The following is a 23,224-nucleotide window of genomic DNA, read 5'->3' on the forward strand; positions in this document are numbered from 1 at the left end:
GACCTCCACCCGCTTGAGGAGCTCACAAAAGGTGTTGGACCAAGAAGGAAGAACATCTACTGATCAGGTTAGAAGCTCTGTTTCAGGGAAACAAAAACATCAATAAACTCATAGCTGAACACATTCCATCCAAGACAGCAAAGCAAATTCCTGACAAAAGGAGACTGTTCCCCAGAGAACCAGCGGTGGGTATGAAAACAGAACCTGGCATGAGTCATTGTCCAGAAAATTAGGAGGAACAGCTGGGGAACATCAACTAGCAAAAGGAGGGGTAGCTCAGGCCCATTATCAGAGAACTCCTGGTGAATGGCTTTCAGCTGGGAAACTCAACCCCTTCCCGAGGGCATTAAAGCAGTTACTTAATGGCCAGGAGACGACATCACTGGTCAATGAGTCAGTGCAGGACTGCTTCTGATGGCTGCATATGGTAAGCCAGATAAGAACATCAGCCACAGATAAGAACAAAATAGGGACCCAAGAAAGAAACTTGAGAAGAGGTAGCCAGAAGTTCATCATGAAGACAGCAATCAAGAGAGGTAATTAGCTGTGCTTCTGGCACCTCTTCCATCTAAATAGGGGGAAATTAGCCAGGATTATTCTGGATGATGTTGAATGTTTGTGCAGTGACATTCCACCCAGCAAAGTTTATTCAGAAGTTAAAGTCTGATGGCAAACACTAAGAGCCTTGGGAATTTCCAAATTAAAGGGAAAGCCAACAACTGCACTTTCAGGGACTTAATTACAGCTAAAGAAATTGAGAAGAATGTGCAAGAAATGAGCAGAAACTCAGCTCCTGGTCCAGATGGGATCACCCTAAAGGACATCAAGAAGATGGACCCTGAATTCTCCTGGATCATGGAGATATTTAGTTAACATCAGGTGAAATCCCAGGTATGGTGAGGGGATGCAGGACTGTTAATGCCAAGGTCAACCAAATCAGAACATTTAAAGGACATTAATAACTGGAGACCCATCAAGATTGGTTCTGTCTTGTTACAACTGTTCTCCAGAATGACAGCAAGGCTGACTAAGGTATGCCCCCTCAATCCAAGCCAAAGAGGCTGTATAAGAGCAGGGGGATGCTCTGAAAATTTGATACTCCTGCAAACAATAATTTCACCTGCCAAAAGAGAACACAGAGTGCTGGGTGTCGTACTTGTGGACACCGCTAAGGCTTTTGACACCGTGAGCCACCAGCACATTTTCTACATGGTCTGCAGCAAAGGGAAGTGGACTCCCATATTGTTAGCTTGGTGAGTAATATGGATGAGAACATATATCATCATGTTAAAACCTCTTCAGAAAACTGACACGCCAAAAAAACATTCATCATCCCCAGACTAATGTACTTGGCAGACCACATGGATGCAAAATCAGGGCTCCTTGAATCCCCTGACCTACAGATTCGATCAACTGTCAAGGAATGGCTACACTTAACACCATGCATGTGTAATGTCAAACTGCATCACACGAACATGGTGTTAAGTGTAGCCAAGGATGGAGGTTTGGGTATCACAAAGTTGATGGGACTCAATCCAAGTACACAGGCTTGAAAATTACATGGACTTGTCCAATGTTCGGATGATGCCTTAAGATTGATCCTGAAAGAAGAATGCTTAGGTCAAGTATATAGGAAATTATGGATGAGAGCTGGAGGAGATTAAGAAAAAATCCTGTCCATATGGAAGCCTAAACCTAGACAGAACTGCTGGATGGTGCTGGTGATGATACAACGTCAGAATGGAAAGCAGCTACTCCAAAAACTCAGTATCCACAAGCATGTAACTGGAGGAAACAGGAATTTAATAAATGGAAACAGCTGGTATCCTGTGAAGGTCCGCCCGAAATGAACGGGTGACGAATGATTTTTGGGTGCAAAAATAACCAACAAAGGCACAGGGGTTTTGCAGTAACAAATCAACAAGGTGCAATTTTATTGATGATAACCACAGCTAAATATGCGTTTGGTTAGGGGATCCGGGGAAGAGAAGGGTAGGACAGGGAAAAAGGGAGGAAAGGAGGTCAGGGAATGGGGTATAGCTACCAAAACGTGCTGTCTTTGGGGTCCCGCTGCCGAAACTCGCTGGTACACGTCTTGGGGAGAACTCAAAGGGCAGTCGAACCGAACCCCCAAGATATACTGTTCTTGGCTGGGGGAAGGGCGGCTGAAATTAGGTTTCCATGGAGGGGAGAAGAATAGGAACAGGAGGAGGGGGTGAGACAGTTCCATTGTTTTCATGGCTGAATGCTCACAGGTACGTTAGGTTTTTCCCCCTCCCTGAGTTGGGAGGGAGTACAGTCCCAGTCTCTGGAAGGAGGTTGCCAGGGGGGTGCCATGGGGGTGCCATGGGGGTGCCAATAGGGTGCCAGAGGGGTTCTTGGTTCCTTGATGAGGGGATTCGCATCTCTGTTGGTCCATCACGGTGGTTGAAGACAGGCAAGAGGGGTCTTCTCATGGAGCGGGGGGGAAAGCCACCCTAGAGCTCAGTCCAGCCAGGTCAGGAGTTTGGAAGAAAGTCCAGTTCAATTGTCCAGAAAAGGGCAGCATGCCCCCTTCGAGTACAGCATGGCATGTTCTGCAAACACCACTTGTGAACACACTAGATAAGCATGAGACTTTCTTTCCCAACTGGCTCAACAGTTTTAACCCTTCCGTAGTCTTTTCTCATGACAATTGTGAGGCAATTTCTGATGGACTTCTACATATCCCAAGGCTGTGCTATTACAGACTTTAAGAAGGATAACATCAGCAATTTCTAGATCTCAAGATACAGAGGCACACCTCACAGAAAACTAGTAACAGCACTGCAGCTGTGGGCCAATGTCTACACAAGGGAATTCCTGGCAAGAGGAAGACAAGATCAATGCGTCAAAAGCTGCAGACACTGCAAGCCTGAAAATGAAACATGCTCCCACATCATTAGAAACTGTCGAACAGCACAAAAGGCTAGGATTAAAAGACACAACTACATCTGTGACATATTAATCAACAAAGCTAAAAAGGACACTGCTTCAAGAGCCACATTGTGAGGGAACACAACAGTGAACTACATAGCAGATCTGATCTTTGCAAAAGAAAAACAGGCATTCTGGTGGATGTGACAATTGGATATGAATGCACTGACACATTTTTACAAGAAGCTGTAACCCAAAAGGTGAGTTTTGCACAGCCTGGCTTTTGGTAGCAGGGGGCCCACAAAGATGGCTCCTGTAGGAAGCTGCTGAAAGTGTCGACCATGTCCAGCAGAGATAATCCTTAATGGCTCTGAGGAGGGACATGCTGCTGGCCAAAACTGGGCCAATGAGAGAGGCTGGGAATGCCTCTGTGATGACATATTTGAGAGAAATCAAAACAAAGGTTTTTGCATCTAGTCACAGGTTTTTGCATCTAGTTAAAGAAGAGAAGGAGGTAAGAACATGCGAGGGAAAACAAGGTCAGTGGAGAAGGAGGGGGAGGTGGTGCTCCAGGCTCCAGAGCCAAGACTCCTCTGTAGGCCTGCCAAAACCCCTGTCTGTGTGGATTCCATGGCCTGGCACATCAGATCCACAGAAGTACAAAGCTTTAGTAGATACCAGTGCACAGTGTACACTGACGCCACCAAGGCACAAGAGTGCAGAACCTATTGGATCTCTGGAGTGACCAGGGGATGCCAGGAGTTGTCTGTAATAGACTGAGGTGAGCTTAACAGGGGACAGATGGCAAAAGCACCCCACTGTGACTGGCCCAGAGGCCCCATGTATCCTAGGCATCAACTACCTCAGGAAAAGGTACTTCAAGATTTGAAAGGGTATCAATGGGCTTTTGGTATAGCTACAGTGAATGCAGAGAAGATCAAACAGTTATCCACCCTGCCTGGCCTCTCAGAAGATCCCTTCATTGTAGGATTGCTGCAGGTGCAAGACCTGTAAGTACCAATTGCTACCAGGACAGTGCACTGGTGGCAGTACCACACAAACCAAGACTCTGTAACTCCTATCCAAGAACTAACTCAACAACTAGAGAGCCAAGGAGTAATCAGCAGAACCTGCTCACCCTTCAACAGCCCCATCATGGCCAGTGAGGTGTTACAGTACAAGCTGACTTGTACTGGGCAATTCCTTTGGCTATAAATAAGAAACTCAGCTTGGTTCCATAAACAAGTCCCTGGCTGAGCTATGATTCTCCACTGAGTAGAATCAAAACAATGGACTGATAGATAAGGCCGTCAAAATTGCAATAGCTCAGATGGACCTAGACTGGGAAAGAAAGGGTGAGCAATTTACATCCCAATGGGCCCATGAAACATCAGGGCATCTTGGAAGGGATGCAACACATAGATGGGGTCTTAATCAAGGGGTGGATCTGACCATGGAGTCCATCAGTGTGAAACAATGCACTGCCATCAAGCAAGCCACACGAGTGAAGCATCTTTGGAGTGGAGGGCAGCAGCTGGGTTTCCAGAATAGTGAAGCCTGGCAAACTGATTACATAGGGTCATTGCCATCAACATGCCAAGGCAAGAGTTATATCCTCATCAGGACAGAGACTACAACTGGCTGGCTGGAAACATACCCAGTAAACCATCCCACTGCCCAAAACAATTTCAGGTCTTGAAAGACGCATTTTGTGGTGACATGGAAGCCCAGCTAGAATTGAGTCAGACAGTAGGACTCATTTTCACAATAATCTTACAAACTCCTGGGCAAAGATGCATGGCTCTAAGTGGATATATCACATTCTCTAAAATCCACAGGACTCAGGGAAGATTAAAAGATAAAATGGGCTGCTAAAAACTATGTTCAGGGTATTAGGTAATGAGACATGGAAGCACTGGGATGCAAACTTGGCAGAAGCCACTTGGCTAGTCAATACCAGGGTATCTGCTTACTGCCCTGGTCCCACCTAAACCAAGCCATTAGACACTGTGGAAGGAGACAAGGTTCCTGCATTACACATAGGGAAGTGGCTGGGGAAGCCAGTGTGGATTTCTTCCTCCATGGGAAAAGGCAAACCCATTTGTGGGATCGTCTTTGCCCGAGGACCTGGGTGTACTTGGTGGGTGATTCGGGAGGATGGGGAGACCTTGTGTGTACTTCAAGGAGATTTAACCTTGGGCTAAGAATAACCTACAGCATAAGTTGTATGTTACAGGAGGTAAAGTAGCAGGAGGGAAGAACGGACATGGAAGAATGAATTTTGGCAAGGAGCAGGAAAAAGATTATGATGAACAGAGATGATGCCAGTGCCCAATAGTACACCATCAGGTGTACTATTTCTCCTGTCCTGACCTCACCCTCTGGTGGAATGGAGATCATTGGGAAGGATATGAAAGGACAGGTGATAGTAGCTAATAAAATGTATGTTTGGTATACAGAAGGCTTAAGGATTCTAGCAATGAGAGTATATGGGATCCAAGCATGACACAAATTCTATGGAATTGGGGTGGAGATTGTACTGGGTCTGACCAAGGTCAAGATCACTGGCCTTACAGTGCTGTGCTTTGCACTGGTAGCTGGATGGGTGTTGATAACAGACCAGTGTTTTGGCTACTGCCGAGCAGCGCTGCTCCTCTGACATTCCTTCCCCCACTAAAGGGGATGGGAGTGGGCAAGATCGTGGGAGGGGACACAACCAGTCCAGCTGACCCAAATTAGCCAAAAGGATATTCCATACCACATGATATCAGCTCAGGAGAGAGAGATCCTAAGCTAAGGGAGAGAGAAGGAAGGGGGGTACTCGTGAGTTTTCAACATCTGCTGTCCAGAGGAACTCTTATGTGTGCTGAAAGCCTGCTTCCCAGGAAGTGTCCAAACATCACTGCTGATGGGAAGTAGAGACTGACTTTTTATTCTCTTTTGCTGCTGCAAGCACAAATCTCTGCTTATTTCTTTCTTTTACTGTAATAAAACTGCCTTAGTTCACCCTGCTGGTTTTGCTCCATCTTATTCTCTGCCCTGTCCCATTGGGAAAGGGAGTGACAGACCGACTGAGTGCACACTTGCCACTCAGCCAGGGTCAACCCAATACAGTCAGGAAATATCAACATCTTCCCAAACAAATACAGGACCTCACCAATGCAGGATGTATCAGGTTTGCAGACTTTCCCACTGGACTTTCCCAAGTGGTTCTATGGAAACAGTGAGCTCCTACAGGACCTAGGACTCTCCCAAAGAAGGCAGGGGAAGACTGTTGTGCTGCTGGTCTCCAGAATGCTCTTTACCTCAGTAGATATTGTTCAGATGTTTGGAAGCAAGGCTAGCTTGGCTGCGTAGAGTTATTATCGTTTATGCAAATTAAAAAAAAACACAAAAAGTTAAAAGCTGGATGGCACATAAGGACAGTGGGAATGACACAATTCTTCCAAGGATGCAGCATTGTGTTTCACCCACATCGGAAGCTAAATTCTACTGATTTGGACCAAGGTGGATGGGACACCCATACTTAACCCAGAAAAAGAACATTTAAAAATAAATGCTCAATAAATAGCCAAATGCCTCATCATCTAATTAGTGACGTGAAGGAAAAAAATGAATGAACAAGATTCCCACAGTCCCTACCTACTATCCAGTGAAACCACAGCCAAGGGAACAGGTTTGTCAGAATCAGCAGGGGAAGAAGAACTTGTTGAGCCTGGTGCACTCTCAACAGTGTGGGATGACCCCCTGCTGGCGTCTCAGCTGCCAGTGAAATAGCACTACTGTGATCGTTTTGGTGAGCAGACCTGGTCTCCCGGGTAGAGGAGGGAAGGCCTCCCATGCTGGCAGCAGGCAGACCATGTCTGAGACCCCAGTGGGTAGACCTGGCCTTCCGTGCCCAGACTCAGCATGCTGGGGACACAGGGTACACCTGGTCCCCTTCTCCAGTGGGGTGACACAGCCTCCCATCCCAGCGGAGGACAGACCTGCTCCCTGTGACAGGACTTGGCCAGTGGGGACACGACTGTTTCCCAGGCCTGGGTTCGGGTGCTGTCCCTGATGACTCAGTGCCTGAGCAGTTCCCAGTGAGCCCTGCCACATGTTCCTCCCCCCACCCTCACCTCCCTGAACCACCACCACCACACTCCACTCCCTGGTGATATCAGAGTTGTCTCCAGCCTGCTCGGAAGGAGAGAGATCACAAACAGGCACAGGACATCCACGGTGACATCCCAGAGCTCTTTCATCTTCCAAAGACTTGCAAGGTCACAGGCCGTCACTGGTGTCCATGAGGACAACAGAGGTGTCTTGACATGCTAAGGGACCCATTTGGCACAGGCACTCGCTGAGGTTCTGTGGTGACATCCCAGAGGTCTCCAAGCTCCTAAAGAACACTGAGGTCATGTCCAATCCCAAGGGCTCCATGGGGACATGCCAGGAGTCCCCTGTTTGCTAAACTGCACTGACCTCACACGCTGTCACAGGGTCCCAGTGGCAACATCCCGAGTGTCTCCATGCTGCTAAAGAGCTGTAATGTCACAGGCACTCACAGGCTCTGCAGTGACATTCCAATGTGTCCAAGGTTGCAAAAGAACCATAAGGTCACACGCTGTTAGAGGAACTCCACAGGGACATCCCAGGGGGCTCCAGGCTGCTAAAGAAGTGCTTTGTCACAGCCACTCAGAGGGGCTCCATTGTGACAAGCCAGTGGCCGCTGTGCTCCTAAAGAGCAGTGAGGTCACAGGCAATGACAGCAGCTCTGTGCTGACATCCCCTGTGTTTCTGCACTGCTAAAGAACTCTGATGTCACTGGCACTGACAATGGTTCCACAGTGACATCCCAGGTTTCTCTAAACTGCTAAAGAGCACTCAGCTCAAAGGTCCTCCTAAGGCTTCCATCCTCACATCCTAGAGGGATCCAGGTCTCTAAAGAGCCCTGAGCTCACTTGCACTCACACGGCTTCCACGGTGACATTGCAGGGCTCTCTGGGCCTTCTAGGGAGCCAGGAGGTCACTGGCAGAGACAGGCACTCCATGCTCACATTCTAGAAGACTGGGCTGCTAAAGAGACGGCAGGAGCAGTCACAGGCACTCCGTGGCGACATGCCAAGGCTCTTCAATCTTCCTCCTCTCTCAGTCACCTTCAGCACCGCCACTGCCCCTCCCCTGCGCCTCCCCACGCCCCACCGCTCCCGGGGAGGGAAGGAGGGAGGGAGCCTTTAGGAGCCGCCGGGCTTCCTGACCCGGCCCCGTCCCCAGACTGTCAGCAGCGAGAGATCTCTCAGCCCGGGGCTTGCGTCTCTAACACCGCCGTGCCCCCACCCCGTCTCCCGCCTTCATTTCTGAATCGCTCCCTCGCCCCGCTGCGCTCCTGCTCGGCCCCGCCGCGGGCTGAAGGAGAAGCGGGAGAGCCGTGGGACAAACGCCATAAAAAAAGACTCCGAGCGACCCACCCAAAAGTCTCCTTGGCCAAGACACCGCGCAGGTGCCGGCAGCACCCGCAGCCCGTGCCCAGCCTGGCCCGTGCCCGGCTCCCCTGCCCGCCCCAACACGCTCGCTGCCCCGCGCAGCCGCCTCCTCTCCGGCCGCCGCCAGCCGCGCCTGAGGGCTCGGGCGGCGCCGGGAAAAGCCTTTCCCGTGGTGCTCCGCGCCACCGCCCGGCCGAGCGGGGACGGCCGTGAGGAGCGGCGCGGGGAGCGACGTGACAACCTCTCCCAGCGAAAAGGGAGAAAAGGAATCGAAAGGAAAACGCGGCGTGGGGCGGTGGGAAAGGGAAACGAACAATCACCGCACTCCCCTCTGCACTCCTGCCCGTACCCGCACCTCCGCCTGCCGCGCCGAAAAATAAAACACCCCGGCATCGCAACACAGAATTCCCTCAGAGCGCAGAAGCGAAGCCGAAAGCCGCCAAGGGCGCCCGGCCCCGCGATCTGGCGGCGGGCGGGGCCCTCGGGCCGGGCCGATGGCTGCGGGCCGGGCTGTGCCGCGTCGCCACGCTCCCCTCAGCCGGGCCGTGTGCGGGGCTGGGCGGGCTCGGGGGGCAGCGGGGCCCCGAGGGGCGGCGCAGGCGGAGCGAGGGGAGGCGGCTCGCTGGGAGCGCGGCGGGGACAACAGAAAAAAAAAATCTTAAAAAAAAGATACTGCGGTAGGGCGTGATGGTGAAAATAAAGGAGTACGATTTAGGGGTCTGGTAGCTCTCCAGATCAAAGGAGCTGTCCAGCGTCCAGTGCGAGCCGCCTGCTGCCAGTTTCCTGAGGGCCCAGAGGTGGCCACTTTTGCCCCCACTTTCCTTCCAACGATTGCAAAGCAAGATCACACCATGCAGCTCAGATTCAGTCATCAGCACTTATCAAATATCCCTGTCACCACCTTCCATCGGGCAGAAAATCAGTTTAACATGTTTTATGTTCATACTATCACTTATGTCCACCTGGGTCGTGCAAGTCGAGAGGGGAGAAAGAGGCCAAGAGTCACGTGAGAGGCCACATAGGCTCAGATAACACCTGTAATTTTTACTGTCTTCCACTGCCAGCTCATCTGGGAAAGCCTGGGAGTGTCATCAAGGCTGAGGCAAGTAATTCCCTGCCAATTTGTGGCACACACACTGGATGATAATGAATATGAGGAGACAATACTTCTCAAAGTAATTTAAAATCTGTGATGCTAAGTATCCCCCCACTCCCTTTCAGGCCTCACCATAATCTATCTGAGATATGCTGGTTGGGCCTTGGCCTTGACGAACCCTACCTGGGCTGAGCTGCTCTGGAGCTTCTCAGAAACACTGTGTACTCCCATGAACTGCTATGTTTTATTGGGCTTCTGGTTTTGTTGTTGTTGAATAGACTTTGAAATTTGTTTTTGCCCAAATGGCATCACATTCTAATTCTCACACTTTGAAAGAAAGCTGCTGATGGAAAGTTGGGGCCAGGATGAAAGCTTGTTGTGATAAAGGCCATCCCTCTAAGCAGGGGTGCCCAAGGAGCCCCTTGGAGCTGTGCGGGGCCACAGCAGCCGTGAGCAGCAAAGTCCCTGTGAGTGGGGCCTCTGCCAGACAGGAGCTCTCCTGTTTGCTGCACTCAGGGCATCCCTGCAGATGGAACAATCTCACTGAAACTCCCCTAAAACTGCTCCACTGGGGACCCTGTGGGGACAAGAATGTCACTGGGGACCCCCAACACCCACATACCCCCCATCCACTCTGATGGGGATCCTGCAGGGACAGGAGTGTCATCAGGACAACCCAGACACCCACCCACCCCTCCTTCCACCTGGAAGGTGGTTGTAATCAGCTGGGGGCTGGTGTCTTCTCCCAGGCAAACACTGACAGAAGGAGAGGACACAGTCTTAAGCTGTGCCAGGGGAAGTTTAAGCTGGACATTAGGAAAAAATTCTTTACTGAGTGATTGGGCATTGGCAGGGGGTACCCAGGGGGGTGGTAGAGTCACCGCGCCTGGAGGTGTATAAAAAAAGACTGGATGTGGCACTCAGTGCCAGGGGTTAGTTGATAAGGTGGTGTTGGGTTACAGGTTGGACTTGATGATCCCAAAGGTCTTTTCGTCTTTTCCAACCCAGTTAGTTCTATGATTCTGTGAACTTTGGTGCTACTGCAACTTTTCCTCTCCCGGAGGAGCCTCTTCCACAACAGCCCCTGGAGGAGGGAACACAGACAGCTCTGTGTCACCCCCGAGGCCCTTGGAGGGGGTGGGATCAGGGGTAGGGGGTGCCCACCTTGAGATTGATGAACTGGGAGGTTAGGGGGCAGTCTCTTTTTAGGGCTTCTCGCAGCCCCCCAGGAGGTCCTCCCATCTCGGTCTGGGAGGGACCAGAGTCAGCACACACAGTACGCCCAGACCACCCCTCTTTCCCTGGGAAACATCCCCCAAAGGTGCCAGATCCTGCTGGTATCTGGTGCAGCCAAGCTTTGGGTAGGCAGAGGGGAGCTCAGGGGGGCAAAGGAGAAGGGACAGAGGGGTTTATCCTGCTCCTGGTTCAGTGCCCAGTGCTAATGCCCAGTGCCAGTGTCCAGCCTCAGTGGCCATCCCTGCTGTCCAGTCCAACTGTCCAGTGCCCAGTGTCAATGCCCAGTACCAGTGTCCAGCCTCAGTGGCCATCCCTGCTGTCCAGTGCCCAGTGTCAATGCCCAGTACTGGTGGCCAGTCCCACTGCCCAGCCTCAGTGTCCAGCCCCACTCCTCAGCCCCAGATGGGTGCCAGCCCTGCTGCCAGCCCCAATACCAGGTGTGTGCAGATGTGTGCCAGTGTCACCCCCCATCCTGGGGGGCACAGGACAGCCACCAGTGGGCCCTGGGCCAGGCAAAGCCACACCGATCCTGGAGGAAGCTGATCCCTTTAACCCAGGGATCAGCTGGTGCAGCAGCAAGAAGGAAGCAGTGATGGGGACAGTGATGGAGATGGTGGGAGTGACAGAATAAGGCAGCCATGCACAGCTTGGTGTGGGGCCTGGGGCACGGCATGGGGCATGGTGTGAAGTATGGCGGTGGGACACAGCACAGGACACATGGCACAGGGCATGCTGTGGGTAGGAACATGACCCTGGAGCACGGCACAGGACACAGGACATGACACAGGACATGGAACATGGCCGGACAGCACAGGGACAGGGGAATGACTGTGGAGCGTGGCATGGGACACAGGGCACAGGACATGGCATGGGACAGGACCATGGAGGACAACACAGGGTTCAGTCAGTCCCAGCATCATCACCCCAAACCTCCTCCTACCAACCCCACTGGGACAGCCACCCCAAGCCCTGTGGACACCAGTGTCACCTGGAAGCTGGGCCAGCTCTGGATCTCCTGGAAGAGGGTGTTGCCAGGGCAGTTGGTGGGGCTGAGCTGGCCACACAGGACGAAGTCTGGCTGGACGCAGCCAGAGGCTGGAGTTCATCCTGCATCAGGGCCAGAGTGTTGGGGTCCGGCAGTGTGGCCAAGAAGTCCTGGAAGATGCCAGTGCTGAAGCCCTTGGTATTGTAGTCCTTGGTGTGGGCACTGACCCAGTGCCACCCCCGACCCTCGTACGGGTACCCATCCGAGCCCACCATGAAGCTACAAGGACCTGACAGTGGGGACCCAGTGGCGGGAACCATGGGGGCATAGTGGTGGGGACTACAAAGGGACAGGAATGGGGACCATGGGGAGCAAAAGGGACCACAGAGAGTGATAGGTACCATGGTGGGACAGTGATAGGGACAGTAGGGGGGACAGTGGTGGGGACTTACAAGGGAAAAGTGATGGGGACCTTGGAGGGCAACAAGTCCTTCAGGTGGTGACAGGGCCCACCAGGGTACAATGACAGCTCCCTTGGGGGTGCCAGCTCCCTACAGCCAATGTTGTCCCAACTGTGGGTATCCTGGTGGAAGCTCTGCATGTCCCTCATTGCATGGGAACAGGTGCAGCAGCTCTAGCATGGCTCTAGGGTGTGGTGCAGGAACATGGAGCCCAGCAGGAGCCACAGCAATTACAGGGTGCCCCAGTAGGGACCAGCCCCCACATGCAGTGGGACAAGGGGCTCCACGTATCCCTTAAGCCCTTAGGAACACGTCAGAGTCCATGCGGGGACGAGGGGCTCAGTGAGTCCTTGGAGACATGGCAGAGTCCATGCGGAGACAAGGAGCTTGATAGGTCTTTGGGGACACATGAGAACATCTGAGGGACCCTCAGCCTGGGTGTGGGAGGGTTCTCCTGGGAGTTACTGAGGAGATGGGAAGGGGCTACTCAGGGTGTCCATTGGCGGGGACATGAGGGGGCCAGTGTCCAAGGGACACAACAGTGTTGGCCATGGGGACATGGTGGTGGCCACCTAGGGACACCCACGCAGGGACCACCACCCAGGGGAGAGAGTGGTGGCCATCCAGGGGACAGAGTTGTGTCCATACAGAGGGCACGGTGGTGGTCATCAAGGAAAAACCGTGGTGTCCCCCCAGGCAGCATAGTGGTGGCCATCCACAGGACATGGTGGTGACCACCCAGGAGACCCCAAGATGTCCCACCACACCAAGCCACCTGTCCCCACCATCATCTCTCAGTGCCCACCCATGAGAGTGACCCCACCCCACTCACCTAGGGTCCCTTCTCACTCCTTCCCACCCCATTTGTGCAGTGACAACCCCCACTTGTGTGGTGACAAGCCCCCTTTGTGTGGTAACAACTCCTGTTTAGGGGGTGATAACCCCCACTTGTGTGGTGACAACCCCGTTTAGGGGTGACATCCCCTGCCCATACCCATATAGCACTCATTTAACTCCTGTGACACCCAACAGGCCAAGACCTCCACCTGCTGTGTCCTCACATCCCTAAGGGGCTGCCAGGTGTGTGACAGCACCCACAGCATCCCCAAAACCTTCTTTTGCCTCCTTCTCCTGCTGTCCTGGACACACCAGCACCCCAAATTTCCGGTGCCCTAACTCCTGGGGAGGGCAGGGGCGGTGGTCTCCCCATTTCCAAGCCATTGCTGGTCCTGTAGTAGCCCTGGAGCAGCTTGGCCAGCAGGATGGAGTCCCAGGCAAGTCGTGCACCCAGGACCACCCCATCCATGGCCCTGATGACCACAGCATCGTGGCCAGGGGATGGGAGGCCCTGCAAGGTGTAATTTTAGTTTTCCACATCTTCTCAGCAGCTGCTGGGTTCCATCATGGTCCCAGTGTTGTCACCTGGAAAGATGTCCCCAAAGCCTCAGTGATGGTGACAGTAAAGAGAGGATCAGCAGGGGGTTGAGGCTGTGGAGGGGTCGCCCATGTCGTCTAGACATCAGCCAGATCTGGGTGCTGGCAAAGAGGGGACTGAGGGCCACCATGGAGCTGTTGGGGGCCAGCATGGCCCCATAGTCCAGGGTTGCAGTGTCACAGCGCAGGAGCTCAGTCAGGAGCTGCCACTGCCCAGGAGTGAGACCCAGGAGGGGGTCCCAGGGGTGCTCACCCAGCCCTGCGTGGCATTCCAAGATTGACCCTCAGCCCCTGCCCCAGTGCCGGGGCGGTGGTAGGGGAGCCGCCCTGGCCCAGGGACTCGAGGGTGTCCATGATGTCAGTCACAGAGAACACACGGCATGCGGGACACCCTCGGGGACATGCGGGTGGGCAGGGAGCGGGGGCATGTGGGGGGAAGGGTGGGGACACGGTTGAGATGGGGAAGGCACCCAAAAATGCATCAAAAGCAGGGGGAGGGCAGCCAAAATTAAGAGGAAGGACCAAAATCTGAAGAATGCATCTAAAACTGGGGAAAGGACCCTAAACAGAGGGGAAAGATCTTATAGGTCTCTTCCAGTCTTGAAATTCTGTGATTCTGTGAAAGACCCAAAAGAAGGGGAAAGAACCCAAAATGGGGTTAAAGGACCCTAGAGAGGTGGAAAGGACCCAAACCAAGGAGAAAAGACACAAAACCAGAGATCAAAGTGTTGTTGGTGCTGTGGGGTGTCATGGGGTGTCCCTATCTGTGCCGGGAAAGGTACAGACGCTCAGTGCAACGAACAGACACGGGAACATGCTACGGGAAACGGGGACACCCTGCGGGACACGTGAATATCCTGAAGGACACGGCCCCGGGACCTCGGGGACTTTGGTCCCACTGGGGGCGGGGGGTAGGGGACACACAGAGAGGGACAGAGACACACGGAAAGGAATAGGGTCACACGGGGGAGATGGGGATGGGGATATTCCGAGGGGACAGGGACACACGACCGTGGATAGGGACACGTGCAGAGGGATAGGGACACACGGGTGGGGGACAGTGATTCACAGAATGAAGGGGGGACAGGGACACACACAGGGAGAAGGGAACACGATGCCACCAGGATACACATGTGGGGACATTGCCATCAGGACATGTCAGCACAAGTCACCAGGACATGTCAGAGGACGCTGCCACCAGAATGTGTATTAGGACAAAAGGCGGATCCGGTGACACCCAGCGCTGCACCACGTGACCCCGCAGGTGACACCGCCCACACCTGACCCTTGCCCTGTCCCCTGCCTGTCCCCAGGAGCGGTTCCATGGCGGTGACCACGGCGCTAGGTTCCCTGGGTGCGGTGGCCCTGGGCACCTTCGTGGTGGCCCTGCTGCTGCGGTGGCTCTGGGATGCGCTGGTGGCTGTCATCCGATTCCGAGCCACTTGTCGCCAGCTGAACAAGTTTCCCATCCCGCCCTGGTGTAATTGGTTGCTGGGACACACCGGCATGGTGAGAGGACAGGGGGTGACACCTGCGGGGACAGGGTGGAGGCACCTGCAAAGGAACAATTGGGTGGTGGCACCTGTGAGGGGACCGAAGGAATGGGGTGGTGGCACTTGGGGGGATGGTGAGGACGGTGTGGGGGCACCTGCAAGGGGAAAGTGAGGACAGGGTGTTGGCACCTGCAAGAGGAAAGTGGGGCAGACACAAGTGTCCCCAAGGCTGACAGTGTCCTGAGGACACACATGTCCCTGAGCCTGTCTGTGCCCCCAATGGCACACATGTCCTGTTGTCCCCAGGGCCAGAGCACGGAGGAAGGTCTACAGCAGGTGGACACCTTGGTGGCCCAGTACTGTCATGGCTGCCTCTGGTGGGGACTTCCCTGGCTGCCTGTGCTGCGCCTCTTCCACCCCAGCACCCTCCGGCCACTCCTCAGTGCCTCAGGTAGGACATGGGACATCAGACGGGTCCCCAGGGCCACCCATGGGGGTCACCGCACCTGGCACAGAGACCTGGCAGTGCCCAGGCAGTGGCCACCAACCCAAGCCCACAGGTCCCCAGAGATGTCACCATTGGCAGGCCAAATGCCGCCCCATAGTGGCCACCAACCTGTCCTTGAGGTTCCCCAAGGCCACCCAAACATGTCACCATGTTCAGCCTCTGGTTGTCCCCCAACCCTCATCCTTTTGGTGGCCATGGGTGCTGGGAGAAGGTCCCCACCTGATGGTTAATGGGTGCAGACAGGGCGGGGCCACCCCCAGTGTCCCCACACAAGGAACCTGAGGGCACCCCAGTGAATCCCTGCCCACCCTATCCTTGTATCCTGCAGCTTTCGTGGCCCCCAAGGACAAAATTTTCTACGGCTTCCTCAAGCCCTGGCTGGGTGAGTGGAGGAGGTTAGGATGGGGACAGCACCCTGGGGTGCCCCGTGAATGGAGTTGGATGTCACAGGGGTGGGGAGAGCACCCCTGGGTGGCCCCCCAGGATGGATCCTGGTGTGTCGCATGGGACAGGGGCGGTGGAGGACAGGGACATCCTTGGGTGTCCCCAGATGGATCTGTGTGTGTCACAGGGGACAGGGGTGGTGAGGGACAGGGGCAACCCCCTGAGTGCCCTCAGCGGACCCCAGTGTCCCCTCCCCAGGAGAGGGGCTGCTGCTGAGTGAGGGGCAGCGCTGGGCGCGGCACCGGCGACTCCTGACGCCCGCCTTCCATGGGGATGTGCTCCGGAATTACCTGGGAATCTTCAACCAGAGCACCCGCGTGCTGCTCGTGAGAGATCCCAGATGGGCATGAGTCTCCACCTGCACCCCAAATCCTGAGTGCTGCACCCCAAATTCTGACCTGCATCCCAAACCCTGAGTCCTGCACTCAAAATTCTGTCCTGCACCCACTGCTGCATCCTGAGTCCTGTCCTGTACCTAAATTCTGTACTGTCCCATACCCCAAAACCAAAGCTGCCCCCAAACCTCAACTCCATCCCTCATTCATCACCACATTCCTGTTCTACACCCTCTCCCCAACTCTTCCCCCTCTCCCACCCCTGTCTCACCTCCCAATTTATCCCCTGGTCCCTGGCCCCTGTCCCTGATTCCCTCCCCAACCCAGCCCTTCCCTGCAGGCCAAGTGGGCGGCAGCAGCAGAGGCAGCTGGTGGGGGGCCAGTGGAGTTGGAGGTGCTGCAGCCCCTGAGCCTCCTCACCCTGGACACGCTCCAGAAGTGCATCTTCAGCCACGAGAGCCACTGCCAGGAGTGAGTGTCGCCTGTCCCCACTGACCATCCTAGAGTGCCCTGGTGACCCTACCATTGTCCGTGCTGGCCATCCTGGTGGCTGTGCTGGCCCTGCCATGGTCCCCACTGGCCATCCTGTCCAATCACTCTCCCTGTTGATCATTCTAGTGGCCCCAATGGTCCTGCTATCATCCATGCTGGTGGCCACAGTGTCCCCCCATTGTCCCTGGTACAGGCAGCCCAGTGAGTACATCCAGGCCATCCTGGAGCTGAGCTCGTTGGTGGTCCGGCGCCAATTCCAGCCACTTCTCCACCCCTGGTGGCTCTACAGCCTCTCCTCTGATGGCCGGCGCTTCGCCCGTGCCTGTGCCACTGTCCACGCCTTCACTGCTGATGTGGTGCAGCGCCGGCGCCAGGCACTCGCCTGCCTGGGCCACCAGGCCTGGCTGGATGGCCACCAGGGACGCAGCAGGGACTTCATCGACCTCCTGCTGCTCACCAAGGTGGGGCTGGGGTGGTGGCCATGGGGACCATGGAAGTGGTCAAGAGAGTGGTGGTGGCCATGGAAGGGTTGGCCATAGAGGCCAGTACCATGGTGGTGGCCATGGGAGGCTTGGGCATAGACTGGTGGCCACAGGGGAACAGTGGTGGCCATAGGCAGCACTGACCATAGAGCTGGTGGCCAGTGGGATGGTGGTGCCATAGGGTGGTGGCCATGGATGGGATTTGGCCCCAGGTGGCCCACGGACTGGTGGCCCCAGTGGCCCGTGGCTCATCTTGCCTCTGCAGGACGAGAATGGCCACACCCTGTCGGACGAGGACATTGCAGCTGAGGCTGACACCTTCATGTTTGAGGGTAAGCACGAGCTCCCAGGTGCCATTGGGGAGGAGCCACTCCAGTGTCCCCTCACTCACCCAGTGTCCCCACAGGCCATGACACCACGGCCAGTGGCCTGGCATGGCTCTTCTACAACCTGGCCGGCCATCCTGAGCACCAGGAGCGATGCCGCCAGGAGGTCCAGGAGCTCCTGGCTGGCCGGGACACTGCAGACATTGAATGGTGAGATGTCCCCAGGGCCACCCCGGTCATGTGGCTTGGGAGCATGGTGCCACCTCTGCTTGTCCCCAGGGAGGATCTGTCCCAGCTGCCCTTCACCACCATGTGCATCAAGGAGAGCCTGCGGCTGCACCCTCCTGTCACTGCTGTGTCCCGGCGCTGCACCGAGGACATCCCCCTGCGCGATGGCCGTGTCATCCCCAAGGGTATGGCATGGCCAGGGTGCCCTCAGTGTCACCACCCACCCTCATGTGCTGTCCCTAAAGTGGCCATTCCCATCCCACCAGGGGTCATCTGCCTGATAAGCATCTACGGGACCCACCACAACCCAGACCTCTGGCCCGAGCCTGAGGTAGGGCCACGCTCTGAGGTGTCCCTGTCACCATGATGGTGACAGCTGTGTTCCCTCGGTGTGACTGTGTCAGTGTCACCCCAGGTGTTCAATCCTCTGAGGTTCAGTCCGGAGAACAGCAAGGAACGGTCCCCGTCGTCCTTCATCCCCTTCTCTGCTGGGCCCAGGTATGTGCTGGAGTGGGGACAGGAGTGTCCCCAAGTGTCACCCCTGTCCCTGGCTGGGTTCACAGTGGGGTGACAGTGACAGTGGGGATGTGGTGGCAGGAACTGCATCGGGCAGAGCTTTGCCATGGCTGAGATGAAGGTGGTAGTGGCATTGACACTGTCCCGGTTCGTGCTGCGGAGAGACAACGCGAGGCCGCCCCCGCGCCGCAAGCCCGAGCTGATCCTGCGTGCCGAGGACGGGCTCTGGCTGCTGCTGGAGCCACTGGCAGGAGGGCCTGAATGACACAGGTCACCAGGACATGGGGACATCCTGTAAGGCAGGTGTCACAGCCAGGGGAGGAGCAGGGAATAAATGGTAGCATGTAAGGGACAGTATCATGGTGGTGGTGGGGATGTGTTGTCCTTGGCCGTAGGACGCTCCATCGCATGGACATGTCAACCCATGGACTTGTCCTCTAGGCCACTTGTGTCGCCATCCATGGCCATGTCCCCCATGCCCTCATCCATGGCCATATAGCCCCATGTCGCCATCTCTATCTGTGACAACCCCCCTCCATGCCCTATATTGCCATCCACAGCCATGTCCGCACCCATGTCCTTGTCGCTGTCCCCATCCCTACCATGTCCCCCAATGTCACTATCCATGTCTTAGCTGAATGTCTTTATTTTACCCCAATGTTTGGGTGAAGGGATGAAGAAAAATGAAGGAAAATCAAAGCCAAAATAAAAGGATTTACATGTCCATGCTGCTGAGTATCCGTGTGCCTGGGCGGGTAGAAAGGACCTTTTCTAGAGGGATTTCCACTCCATTGTCTCCAAAATCCTGGGTTTTTTGCCCCAGTCCATCACCATCTGGATGTGGAAGATGCCTGTGGGCCAGAGAGAATTACAATCATGGAATGATTCAGGTTGGAAAAGACCTCCAACACAATCCAGTATTCCTTGATGCCACTCAAAGAAATGATAGGATGCAAAAGGTGAGACTTTTTTGGGGTTGAAAGTAAAAAACTGTGCTGTCCACTATGAAATTCTGATGTCTGTTTGCATCCTAATGGATTTTTCTCTGGCTGCGTCGAAATGCTCAAGGGGAGCCAGGAAGATATGGAGACCACCAGCCAGGTGTCTTCCCAACATGGATCACCAGGACCATGGATGACCAAGTCTCTGCACAGCGAGGGTCACTGTGGACCAACCAATGGTGGTCCTCCAATAGTGGATGGAGTTGAAGCAGCACTCAAAGCTCTTCCTGCACACAGGGCACTTGTAGGGCATCCCTTACTGCTGCCTCTCTTGGTGTTGGGTCACGGTAGAGTTCTGGGAGAAGCTCTTCCCACACTTGGGAGGCTGTCAGGGCCTCTCCCCTGTGTGGATCCGCCAGTGGGTGAGGAGCGTGGAGTTCTTCTTAAAGCCCTTCCTGCAGTCAGGGCAGCAGAATGGCCTCTATTCTCTGTGAATCTGCTGATGCTTGAGGAGACGGTATCGACTCTGAAACCTCTCCTCACACTCAGAACACTCATAGGGCCTCTCCCCAGTGTGGATCCTCTGGTGGGCAATCAGGTTGGAGTTCTGGCTGAAGCATTTCCCACATTCTGAGCACGTGTAGGGGCATTCCCCAGTGTGCATTGTCTGGTGGATGATCAGGTCAGAGCTGTCACGGAAGCCCTTCCCACATTCTCCACACACAAAGGGTCGTATCCCAGTGTGGATCATCTGGTGGCGGTTCAGATGGCAGCTCTTCCTGAAGCCTTTCCCACATTCACCACATTTATAGGGCCGTTCATCAGCGTGGATCCTCTGGTGGAGTTTCAGGCTGGAGCTGATCCTGAAGCTCTTCCCACATTCCCCACACTCGTGGGGCCGTTCCCCGGTGTGGATCCGCTGGTGGGCAATCAGGTGGGAGCTGACGTTGAAGCTCTGTCCACACTCCCCACACTCATAGGGTCGTTCCCCGGTGTGAATCCTCTGGTGGACCATCAGGTCAGAGGTGTCTCTGAAGCTCTTCCCACATTTCCCACATTCATAGGGCCTTTCTCCAGTGTGGATCTTCTGGTGGCGGTACAGGTGGGAGCTGATCCTGAAGCTCTTCCCACATTCCCCACACTCATGGGGCCGTTCCCCAGTGTGCATCCTCTGGTGGATGAGCAGGTTGTAGCTCCTGCGGAAACTCTTCCCACATTCCAAGCACTGGTGGGGCTTCTTGCCATCATCAAGCTGCTCATTGACCACCACTTTAGAGCTCTGGCCAGATCTCTGGCTGCTTTCCAGGCACAGGCTGGGTCTTTCCACCTCAGAGCATCCTGAGCTGGGTTTGCAGCCCCTCCTCCTGCGGCATCTCCGGGGCTTTTCCTCTCCATTGGCTTCCTGCGCCGTGGAGCCGCTCAAAACGGCCTCTTCCACCAGGTTCTGCCACGGGCATTTGTCCTCCCTGCTCTCCATGCTCAGCTCCTGCTCTGGGGGAGGAAGGATAAGGACACGATGGGATTTGCCTCCGTGCCACAGGCAAGGACAAGGAGATCCCCCCAGGGCTGTCCTGCAGCTGGGGCTGTGCTGGGCTGGGAGAAGGAGCAGCACAGAGGGGAAAGGGGCACTGACTTCCTCCTCACCTGCCAGGCTGTCCCAAGGCATCTTCCTCTTCCTTGCAGACTTCTCCTCTATCCAGATAAGGTTTGGAAATGGGCAATCCTAATTTGGGGGGAAAACAAGATGTGAGTGCATTGCCTTTGGAGGTCCCACTGGCCAAGTCCATCTCTAGAATTCACTGGGTGTCTGGTGGCCAGAAATACCTCCAAAAAGCAAGAAGTCCAAAAACCTCTCCCAGGAGTTCCCTATTTCCAGTGTCCTCACTTTGGGGTTATGGGGGTCCCTCTTCTCAGAGCTGCTGGGGGGCCGTGGGTCCTGGGCATTCTCCCTCCCCTGCGTTCTGCTTACACAGGCTGAGGGTCTTTTGGGGGTCCCAGGGATGAATTTATGATGCTCGTATCCCCATTTGTCTGAAATAAATTTTGCACCTTTATAGCACTGGTTCCAAGAACAAAGAGGGAGGAAGAAGAAGCATGGAGTTTGTTTTCAGAACCCCTTTCACTCCTCCACATTCCTGCTCTTCTGTTGTCTGCAGATAGACAGACAGCAGGGCAGAGCCCTCCTTTGCTTTTGGTTAGTTTTAGCTAGCAGAGGAAGAGAAGTTCCCTGGACTGTGGTTTTTGGTTTTCCTTTTCTTTGGACCTGTCTAAACCTGCTCTGGACTGAACACCAAGAAGAGCACCAGGTGCTCACACCCGAGCCCCACTGGGGCTGGGCTGTGGCATTTCCAGCACCAGAGAGACTGAGCAAGCCAAACTACAGCCCATGGAGGGACTTAGTGAGTTTGTCATCTCTTTTGAAGCAGCAAGAGGTTGTATTGTTGAATATTGTTCATTTTTGGGGCTGGTGAGTGCTTTGCCTGTTAAAGAAACAGTTTTTCCACTTCTCTCCAAGGAAATCTTTTTCCAGAACCAGATTGAGAGAGGGGCCGCTTGAATTTGCTCTTCTAGAGGAAACGCCTTTAGAGGTTTTTCTCCCAAAATTGCCCTAAACCAGGAAATTGGCGTGGGCTTTGAAGGTCCCGCTGGCCAAGTCCATTTCTAGAAGTCACTGAGTGCCTGGTGGCCAGAAAAGCTTCCAAAAATCAAGAAGGAGAAAAAAAACCTCTCCCAGGCGTTCCCTGTTCCCAGTGTCCTTATTTGGGGTTTGGGGGTCCCTCTTCTCAGAGCTGCTGGGGGCCCGTGGGTCCTGGGCATCCCCCCTCTCCCGGGTCCTGCTCAGGCATGCTGAGGGTCTTTTGGGGATCTCAGGGCTCATCCTCTCCTCATTCGAACGTGGCTCCCAGGTGTTCCAGGGTGCCCTTTCTCCAGCATCCCTGCACTCCAGGCACTCAGCGCTTCCCGGGCTCCCCGACAATACTTTCAGGGTCGGGGAGCCCTGCCTCACTCTTCTCCCGGCTCCACCACTCATCCAGCCTGCCGGAGCTCCCCCGGCTCTGCTATCGCCCCTCTCCCCACGCCGGGGCTCCCCCCTTTCATCCCCCGGCTCTCCCGGGGATCCCCAAAACCCGTGTCGTGTCCCGCCCCGCCGGCACCGGGCGATCGCCACGTGGACCCCGCAAAATCCCCCCAGGGCCATTTACTGCTCAGCTCTGCACTCCTCCGAGATCCAAAAATATCTCCTCATCAAATAAATACAAAATACCTCTCCCAGCGACACCGAAATATATTTGGGACTCGACTCCGGAATCGGCAGGGCCTAAACCACAGCAAAATCCCCTTCTCCCCGCCAAAAAAAGCCCTCCCGGAGCTGCCGCGATCGACTCGGGGCGAGCTTCCCCTCGGCGCTCACCTGCGGGATGCGGGGCAACGCGATGCTGCCGGGCCCAGCCGAGCTGCGGGCTCGCCATGGAACCCCGCAACCCTCCTTCCACTGCTGCCGCTCCTGCTCGGACTGCTCCCCTTCGTGCTCCTCTTGTTCTTGCTCCTCCCTTTCGCGTCTCCCTCCCCTTCCTCCCGCTCCTCCTCCGCTCCCGCCCCGGACCCTCCTTTCGCACCGCCTCTGTCCCACGGCCGCAGCAGCACCGGCTCGGGGGCAGGGGGAGGAATACCCAGAGCTCCCAGCGTTGGGCAGGGGGCTTGGGACTCCCCAGTGCAGATCCGCCCGTCCCGTCCCCCTCCCCCCGAGCCAAAATTCCGCTCCTGGGGCTCGGTAGATACGAGCGGTGGCGCAGGTGGGGTGGAAGTGGGGAGCGCTGGGCGCTGCGGCTCTGCCCGGGAACTGCGGAGTCACCGCTAAGGAAATCGGTCAGAGTTCCTCTGGA

The 23,224-nt window shown here is 55.2% G+C and overlaps 2 protein-coding genes across 2 annotated transcripts; one reads left to right on the forward strand and one right to left on the reverse strand.

Moving 5' to 3' along the window:
• Window positions 1-14,891: 14,891 nt before the first annotated feature.
• Window positions 14,892-19,123, forward strand: LOC134430429 (cytochrome P450 4F3-like). The gene is made up of 12 exons (XM_063178088.1): window positions 14,892-15,084; window positions 15,375-15,519; window positions 15,905-15,958; window positions 16,219-16,346; window positions 16,696-16,826; window positions 17,041-17,308; window positions 17,595-17,661; window positions 17,736-17,865; window positions 17,935-18,068; window positions 18,150-18,214; window positions 18,299-18,381; window positions 18,481-19,123. Exons 1-12 carry the CDS (start codon window positions 14,899-14,901, stop codon window positions 18,662-18,664), a joined length of 1,575 nt encoding a protein of 524 aa, XP_063034158.1. The 5' UTR covers window positions 14,892-14,898; the 3' UTR covers window positions 18,665-19,123.
• On the reverse strand, window positions 19,030-22,886 carry LOC134430431 (zinc finger protein 239-like). The gene is made up of 3 exons (XM_063178089.1): window positions 22,753-22,886; window positions 20,985-21,063; window positions 19,030-20,831 (listed from the first exon to the last, which is right to left on the reverse strand). Exons 2-3 carry the CDS (start codon window positions 21,004-21,006, stop codon window positions 19,822-19,824), a joined length of 1,032 nt encoding a protein of 343 aa, XP_063034159.1. The 5' UTR covers window positions 21,007-21,063; window positions 22,753-22,886; the 3' UTR covers window positions 19,030-19,821.
• Window positions 22,887-23,224: the final 338 nt, after the last annotated feature.

Source organism: Melospiza melodia, chromosome 28 (genome assembly GCF_035770615.1).
Source record: "Melospiza melodia melodia isolate bMelMel2 chromosome 28, bMelMel2.pri, whole genome shotgun sequence".
NCBI lineage: Eukaryota > Metazoa > Chordata > Aves > Passeriformes > Passerellidae > Melospiza > Melospiza melodia.